Below are 9,393 nucleotides of genomic sequence, written 5' to 3' on the forward strand. Positions count from 1 at the left end.
CACAAACCAAACAATCTAGTGTGTGAATGGCAGACTAAAGAAACACAAGGGTTTACTTTTAATGTTTTTATTTTTTTGTTTTTCTACAACTGGCTGGTGACAGATTTCAAAATAAGAGTTTGCACTGTGTGCGTGCAATAGAGGTAGCATCCTTGGGACAGATTCAGTTGCTGGCCATGGTCTGCTGAAGCCAGGGGATGAACTTGCAAACCTGAAAAAGGGGAGAAGAAATGGATAATAAGTGTGACTCTTTCAGGAGTTCTGTGGTTCCAAAAAATGTTTTCAAACCTTAAATATTTTCATTGGGGAAAGTAATAAATGCATCATCAGAAAACTGACTTGAACAAAGAAGAAACAACACTATTTTTTGGAAAATCAATCAATTATAACATAGTATGGTTAATACATGCAACAATATTGCAAAACTTTTGAGAATACCTTGGCATAGACACCAGGGTGGTCCTTCTCAGCACACCCATAGCCCCAGGACACAACACCCTGCAGCTGATTATTGCACACCACAGGACCACCAGAGTCACCCTGAGAAAGAGTGTACATGAGAGCATGAGCAACATTTCGTTTAGCTTAGGAGACCAAAAACAATCTACCTAAAGATAACATGAAGTCTGACATGTAATGCTATACATGAGTAAAAGCTTCCTTTGGTCAGATTTCAGTGGTAAAGCCATATTCTGTCATGCTACTGAAATGAACATGTAAACAGAACAGAATATTGTGTTCATTGCTTGGACACAGAGACAGTTGTGATTTAGTGCCACAGTGTACCTGGCAAGAGTCCTTGCCTCCCTCCAGATAACCAGCGCAGAACATGGAATTAGTGATCATGCCAGGGTAGGAGTTCTGACAGTCCTTTTCAGACAGGATGGGGATCTCCAGACACTGCAGCTTGTTGCGGTCGGCAGCTGCAAACATGACCCAAACAGTGCAAAAGTGAGAAAGCAGAGAAAATAGCACAGGCAGAGTAAGGCCATAGTTGCAGTGTGGTTGCCATGCTGATTTTTGATTGTTATGTGATTGTTGGCTGTTTGTGAGTTCAGACCATGCCTTCCACATGTGGCGGAAGTATGAGAGAAGACTGGTTGAGGAAGGGGGGAGAACTCTGAGAACTTGGGCTGGAGTTTTGGGCAGCTTCTTGCCTGTAGCTAGAAGGCCAGACCCCCCTCATAGCTATAGCAGGACTGATGCAGGACTGAGGAACAGGGAGGAGATGGGGTGGTGTTGGGGGTTGCAAACACTATGTCACAGGAACGGAAGGTGAGGATGTGAATTTATAGGGCATTAGATTGGAAAAAGGAGGGGTTTCAGGCATGTTCTTCCCCCAAACATCAGTTGTAACATAACTATATTTATCAAATTTGACAATATATAAAGTGGGGAAGTTTTAAAAAATGGCTTTGAAACATGTCAATCAATGACTCTAATGTAATGATTCCATACAATATGGCCAGTGCTGTAGTCTAGTCTAAAATAATGAATGTACTGTAACGAGCTATTAGCAAGCCCAGCCTTACAAGGAGAAAGGGAACCCTTTATTTCCATGTACGTTCAGAATTTGGGTTTCAGTGTTGATTCAACGCTCTTGTTGTACTGAATCACATTCAATCTTTTGTTGAATTTACCCAATAACAATAGCAATGACCATTTGTATGCAAAATTGTGGTAACTTTGTGGGAATATGGGTTATACACATGTATTACATATTGCATCCTTCCTTGCAGCTTTAACCCCTTGAGTTCTTTTTGTATGTACACATTGTAAAGCTTATTATTCACTAAGTAAATGGAAACTCTGCAAATCTGACCAGGACTGAGGAATGAAAGTCTGGATTTTAAGGGGTTAACTTGTGTTTCAGTGTCATCTTGGCACTGTGTTAACTAAAATGAGATGTGCACTCACTGGAGCTCATGGTGTTTCCCCAGCCGGAGACTGTGCACATGGTGCCAGCAGGAGCACAATCCTTGGGCAGGGCCACAGGGCTGCACATACTCGTTCAAGGTGGCAGGTCGGCTCAGCTTGATCAGCATGATGTCATTGTCAATGGTCCAGGAATCATAGTTGGGGTTTCTAATGACGAGGGCGGAGGGGATGAACTGCTCGGTGTTCTCGGTAACCTGGATGTTGTGCTCGCCCAAACGGACTTCGATGCGACTGGAAAGGATCGAAATAGTATTATAGTTCAATAGCAACATCAGGTTTTAACAGTTTCATGTTTCTGGTTAAAACAGGACTGAAGGCCTATTAAAACTAAAAACAGTAAAGCCACAGGTATTAGTCACAAATTAAATCACTTACGACTTGTAGCAGTGAGCAGCAGACACAACCCAGTTCTCGTTGACCAGAGAGCCACCACAGAAGTGATAGCCAGCGTTCAGAGACACCTGCCAGGGCTGGGAGTGGGCTTTGCACTCATACCCTCCGACAATCTTGTCATCCTCCAGAGCAACTTTACAAAAATAGCAACAATCATTGTGTATCAGAGTATATGGACCATTCTACTGAATTAGAACAAACCATATTTCCACTGTAAATCTGTTTAAAAACAGAGTTTAGAACTTTTTAAACTAATAATACATTAATAGCGATAGTAATAAGTTAAATATATATAACGTCATCATAGATTACTTTCTGTTGGGAGGTGGCTGTCCCAAACTCAAACTTCTAAATTAAACTTCTGAAAAGAATATCTTTCTTTTTTTTTCTTTTAAATTTTAGCCACACCCTTGCATTTTAGAGCAGGAAGTGAGAATGCATCCCTGTCCCTCATGGCCACATTGTGAGCAGTAGATCACATTGTTTCCAGGTAAATGTATCCCAAAGTCTGAAAATTGATGTGTAATAATAAGCATTGTCACTACCAAAACACATATTTTCTGCAATTATGTTTTAATGAAAATCTTAAATTATTTTATGTGTGTAGAACCGTTCAAAGCTGTGTTCACTAATCATGTACTGGTTAGTGTTTTTAAATTATGCTCAAAATTAGCTAAAATTGTCACTATTGAAACATTCGGTAGACTTCCGGAGGCATTATCATTGTTTTGTCAGTGACAAAGTTGAATGTTCAATTATTACACACAATACATTATAAAACAATAAACATTATAAAGGTGTAGGACTATTCAAAGCAAAATGATTTTAATCTTAAGTCCAAGTCAGTTAAAAGCAAAGTCAGTGTTTTCAACTTTGTCTTTAAACCAATTCCAAGTACTTTATGTTTGACTATTGAATAAGTAATTGATCTTGATTCTGTCAAAGAGGCTTATACTTACAAGCAGCTCCCACAAGCAAGAGCAAGACCAGAGACCTCATGATGGCTGTATGATCACCTTCGACGCACACTTGCTTCTCCGTCCTATTTATGCAGACCAGCAGTACCATATGGACCAATCAACAGCTAGTACCTATAGATAATCTAGAGCCTGATAAGTAATGCTGTAAATGAATAAACCCGTTGCTTTATGCTTTTTTGCAAAAAAGTTCAGCCATAATCTGTCATGTTAGTGACACAAGGGGTTCTGCAAACCCGTTGCCCTTTAATTGTATAGCCAGTTATAGCTTAATGCATCTTTAGTATGGCACATGCATAAAAGTCTATGGTACACACTTCTGCACATTTTAATGCACAATTACTGTTTATTTGCTGAATTTTACATATTGCCCTGTGCATAAGTTATGGCACATTTAATATGTTTTATTTTTAATATGTTAAACTCAGCAAATAAAAAGAAATGGTGCACTACAATTTGCAGAAAAATGCCATATTTACCAAAACATGCAATTTGACTTGGGGTGTTTAAAAGATTTCATACAACTGTACATTACGCGTACACATATGTAGATAGTCCAGCACACAAGTGCATCTGACAAAACAAAAATTTGCTAGTCATATTCACAACATAACTGTCTTACATACCATCAATCAAGATTTCAGAACAAATTGTCACATTCAAACAAATATATTAATTCATTAAATGATATTTTCATAATAGTCAGTTGAAATTGTTGAAATACTGGATGGCCTAAGCAGCATGGCATGTGACACGCCGAGTTGTTTCCACTTGTTGCTGCGATAGCCTGTAATCTTCATAACCTTGAGTGAGTGTTCCAGCTGGAACCTCAGTCTCTCAGCAGCTGGTGGTCTTCACACCACCTACCTCTGTGTGTTGGTATTCCAAGAAATACAGAATATGGTATGGTTCTTTTGGATAAGGATATGTATTTCAATGAATATAAAAGAAAAAAGAAAGTATGAAACCCTGTTATGTGTATCACTCTATACCATAGCATCTATGCCATGACATTGGCCCAGTGTAAAGTTTCTTTGATACAGTCTGTGATTATGTAAAGAAATGATAAACACAATGTGTAAACACTTTAAGAGATATCTGAAATAATCACTCATTTCCAAAATTGCTAAACACAGCCTCTGTAATCAAATGACATATTTGTGGGTGACAGAAGAATGTCAAAGATTGGCTTATAAAAGCTCATACTTCTACAATTATTGGTAGACAAATGTTTTTACCTCTAGAAAATTTAAGAACAATGGATTTCTAGTTTGTGAAATCATCATAAATAACATGATCAGCCAACACTCTGATCAGCTGTTCACATACCTCACTTTCCTCATCACACAGTCAACAAAACATGGACGTCTGAATTGTATATGTCTATACATTTGTAAAAGATTGAGATACTGGGACAAGTTCAAAGAAAAATATACACATCTGGGACCTTTTCACTGAATATCATAAACTTGAGTGAGATGACTGTGATGTTCTTCTTGAAAATTTGACTTTAATCACATTATTCTGCCCAATGCTGTATTATATTGCTGTTGTAGGAAGAAAACCTTATATCTCTAAAATGATAACTTTACAGGAGAAGGAAAAGACATACTTTGCTTTTAATGTAAGTCAGTGGAACCAGATGTTTTTCCATGTCATTTTAGGTCATTTTATTGGTCCATTCTTCATGAAATTTACACGCAATGTAAAAGGCAACAGGCATTTTCAAATTATCTGAAAAACTTCTGACAGCAGCAATATGCACACTTTATCAGTTCATAGTTTACACTGTTCTCCAGACTACAGACTCTGCAAACTCTACAAGCCCTCACAGTGACTGGTGCTTCAATCAAAAACATTAAAGGGGCTTAAACCCTAGTTCACTTACTGGGGATGCTCTGTAACAGAGGATTACGTATGTGAACCCTTTGGAATTACTTCCATTTCTGTATAAAATCGTCTTCAAATATGGTCTTCGTCTAAGTTACAATGAAGAACAAACACAGTCTGTTTAAGTCAAGTCAAGTGGTCTTTACTGTCATTCCACAACTTGTATATCGCTGGTGTTGGAAGAAAACCTCACGCAATAAATACTAGACGATAACATGATATAGACGATTGGGCTTCATATATATGTGTATACACACATACATATATATGTATGGATTGGCATCAAGCTGGCGGGTACCAGTGATCTTTTCAGCTGTTCTTACAATCTGCTATGGTTCTTGGGGTCTGAGACGGTGCTGGATCTTCTGCTGGGCTTTCTTGGCTTGGCAGATGATGCAGAAGGTCCAGGTGATGGCCTCACTGATGGCCTCACCTATAATTAAACTAATAACACAAAAATGAATGCATTGTTCTTGTCCATTTTGAATACATCACTCAAATATTCACAGTGTAGGTTGGAAAAAGTATGTGAACACCTAGGCTAGTGACTGCAAATAACTGGAGCCAGCAGTTAGCACACCTGGAGTCCTATCAGTGAAATGAGCTTGAAGGTGTGGGTTAGAGCTACTTATAAAATCACTGAAAATGTTTGCTAATTAAAAGAAGCATCTGCTGATGTGTAACACAATGCCTCACAATAAAAGGCAACTCAGAAGGCCTGCTATCAATAATTGTTGATTTGCATAAAATTGGAATGGGTTACAAAATAATGTCAAAGGGTTTAGGTATTCATCAGTCAACAGTTAAGCATCTGTCTATAAATGGAGACTTGGTACTGTGTCTACTTTCCCTAGAAGTGGGGGGCCAGACCACTCCAAAGGCACCACGTAGAGTGCTCAAAAGCTTGAAGAAATCATTGGGACTGGAACATCTCTGTTCAAGTGTCTAGTCAAGTCAAGTAAAAATTTGTTTGTATAATGCTAACAGGCATTGTTACAAAGCAGCCTTACACAAAATCTAGGTTCAAGCCCCAAACCAAGGGTGACAATGGCAAGGAAAACCACCCCTAGGAATAAACCTTGAGAGCAACCAAGACTCAAAAGGGGAACCCATCCTCCTCTGGTTGACACCGGATTGCAAAACAATAATGCAACAAGAGCAATATGAATAGAGGATGGGATTTTACAATTAATAGACAATATTAAATAAACCCTAACGAGTATACAAAGAAGAAGCACACATTCCTGGATAGCTCAGACCCCCCATCTCTTACATGACACTAATTGTATAATAGTATTCATCTATATTATGACAAACAGTCATGCATGCTGAGTCAGTAGCATGTAACTTATTTTTTTAACATTAGCAATTATTTACAAGTTTATAGGCTTAAAAGACAATCGTAATGATGGTGATAGGAACCAGAGGTCACAATGTCTATAACACAAATCTAGCTTTTTATTTACTATCCACAAACAGTGAAACTACACGTCTACTGAGCATGTTGATAATGTTGATAATGATGAAATAGTGATACATTGGAAAAATGTGTTCTTTGGGGACTATTTTGCCTTTGGCAGTGTATTCATAACCATTTCATGTTATACACTGGGGTCCAAAGGTCTGGCACCACTAGTGAAAATGCTTCTAATTGAATACAGACTCTTTCATTACAAATTATACTAACAGCATAACAATTTAAGTGAAGGATCTTTGAAATTTTCCAGTGATTTTCTTGCTATTGTCATAGTACAGTACATCCCTTTTGCTTTAAAAACAGTGTGCACTCAGTCTATATTTTGAGATTAACTTCCTGCTGATACTGACATTCCTATCTGTATTTATATTGTTTTGTTGTTGTTTTCATGCAATCGTCATTATTTTGTTGTTAGTGTAATTATTTGTACTATTATTTAACTGTTGGCTGTTGTCAATGGTGAATAACTCAATGTGCAATTAAGTGCTGATCATAAAAAAAGGGCTTAAACCAGTAGACATTTTTTTTAAACCAGTAGACAGAATCACCTAATGCATTCCTTAAAGGATTTCCATATCCTTAACAAGTAGCCACTTTTGCTACAAAGCAAGTTTACTGAAAAAGAAGTCAAATGATACACTTAGATTTTTTTTATTATTTTAATTGCATTTTAGTTGTTGTACTGATTTTCACTGCATGGTGTTGTCTTGCGTGAGGCAGCAGATTTAACTGCTGGCAATCGTGGCCGTGATCCAATCGGTAAACACGCAGACCTGAAGGAAGAACAAGATGTTTAAATAAAATGCTTTCAGTCTCAGAAATCGTTTTAGAGAGTTATTTTTAAGAATTGTATTTAAATTAGTTGACAAGAGTATTTTGTTTAGCCACTTTTGATATACATACTGTAGCTCATTTCATATTTTAACAAACAACACTGTTACCTTGGTATAAACACCAGGGTGGTTCTTCTCAGCACAGCCGTAGCCCCAGGACACAACACCCTGCAGCTGATTATTGCACACCACAGGACCACCAGAGTCACCCTGAGAGCAAGTGAGAAATGCTTGTATTTTTGCAGTGGCATAAGTTATATAAGATTCAAATTACAGTCATTATCATAGTAAATGCACATAGAGTGTAATACATTCAGTGTTTTTAAACGCATGTTCTCTGTGTGTGTGTATGTGTGTGTGTGTGTGTGTGTGTGTGTGTGTCTTTATGTAGCTACGTACCTGGCAAGAGTCCTTGCCTCCCTCCAGGTAGCCAGCACAGAACATGGTGTTAGTGATCATGCCAGGGTAGGAGTTTTCACAATCAGTGGTGGAGAGAATAGGGATTTCCAGACATTGCAGTTTGTTGCTGTCAGCAGCTACAGGGAAAAAGAGTGATGAAAGGAATAAAGACAGATATTTGATCGCAGAAACCACTAACACAAAAAAAAAAAAACAACTTAGAACCTGAACATGATGCTTGTAATTTTGCAGTGGTATCAGAATCAATTTTTGTAATTTTTGTCATGACAGAACCAAAAAACTTCTTTGATTTGTGGACACTCACTGGAGCTCATTGTGTTTCCCCAGCCAGAGACAACGCAAATGGTGCCAGCAGAGGGACAGCTCTTGGGCAGAGCCACGGGCTGCACATATGCGTTCAAACTTGCAGGCTGGCTCAATTCGATCAGCATGATGTCACTGTCCAGGGTCCACGAGTTATAGTTGGGGTTTCGAATGACGCTAGAAGAGGCAATGTACTGCTCTGTGCCCTCATTAACCTGGATGTTGTGCTCGCCCAAACGAACCTCAATACGGCTAGAAAGGAGAAAAACTGAATGTTTAACAGTTCACAAGGATTAGCTTGGGAAAAATGTTCCATAATGACTGGCCTACTAATTATTATTTAAATCACTTACGACTTGTAGCAGTGAGCAGCAGACACAACCCAGTTCTCGTTGATCAGAGAGCCGCCACAGAAGTGATAGCCAATGTTCAGAGACACTTGCCAGGGCTGGGAGTGGGCTTTGCACTCATACCCTCCAACAATCTTGTCATCCTCCAGAGCAACTGTACATTATTTAGCAAATTAGCAAATTCTGAGTGAACAAGAAATTACGCATATTGACCGTTGTGTATTTCAAGATGGCAGGCCAGTAAACATGATTACCCCACAAGAATAATACTTCAGAGGTGCAATCAGTGTATGGAAGTCATACTCACAAGCAGCTCCGAGGAGAAAAAGGAAGACAAGTGACCTCATAGTGGTTGTAGATGCTGTTTAACAAAAAGTTCATAAGCTCTCCTTTTTATATCCAAGCCACAGCACGCCACGCCCTTCTCTAATCCTATTTGTCCAAAAAGTTTTGCTGTTTTGGGCTAAAGATGATAATGATGCAAGTGTCATTTTTGCATACTTCTTTATTTGCAGGTCAAAGCAGCAATAATTTTTACCTAAAAAAGTTAGTTGGCTCATTGAACTGCTGAATGACTGAATTTTAGCATAAATACTAACCAGTAAAGTTACACTTTACCTTAATGGCTGATGGCCTCATTTTCTTTTTCTTAAACAAAAAGCAATTCTGAATTATGTACATTAATTGACTTAAAAACTTTGTTGTCCTGAAATCCCTGACTGTAGCTTTAAACGAACTTTCACTTCAAACTACATTTTTCTTTTGAGAAAATTTTTTCTTTTCTTATGTCTGCTTACATGAGCTGAACATGG

General features: G+C 38.3%; 2 protein-coding genes across 2 annotated transcripts; both read right to left on the reverse strand.

Moving 5' to 3' along the window:
* Positions 1-51: 51 nt before the first annotated feature.
* LOC118799101 (trypsin-2-like) lies at positions 52-3,432 on the reverse strand. The gene is given in 7 exon segments (XM_036558805.1): positions 52-211; positions 439-540; positions 787-923; positions 1,918-1,996; positions 1,998-2,169; positions 2,314-2,464; positions 3,291-3,432. Coding segments are annotated over 7 exon segments (798 nt in total). The 5' UTR covers positions 3,400-3,432; the 3' UTR covers positions 52-163.
* A 3,878-nt stretch (positions 3,433-7,310) lies between these two features.
* Positions 7,311-9,021, reverse strand: LOC118799102 (trypsin-2-like). The gene is made up of 6 exons (XM_036558806.1): positions 8,889-9,021; positions 8,585-8,735; positions 8,233-8,483; positions 7,908-8,044; positions 7,617-7,718; positions 7,311-7,448 (listed from the first exon to the last, which is right to left on the reverse strand). The coding sequence occupies exons 1-6, from the start codon at positions 8,926-8,928 to the stop codon at positions 7,401-7,403; spliced, it is 729 nt and encodes a 242-aa protein (XP_036414699.1). The 5' UTR covers positions 8,929-9,021; the 3' UTR covers positions 7,311-7,400.
* Between the last annotated feature and the right edge of the window lie 372 nt (positions 9,022-9,393).

Source organism: Colossoma macropomum, unplaced genomic scaffold (genome assembly GCF_904425465.1).
Source record: "Colossoma macropomum unplaced genomic scaffold, Colossoma_macropomum, whole genome shotgun sequence".
In the NCBI taxonomy this organism is placed as follows: domain Eukaryota; kingdom Metazoa; phylum Chordata; class Actinopteri; order Characiformes; family Serrasalmidae; genus Colossoma; species Colossoma macropomum.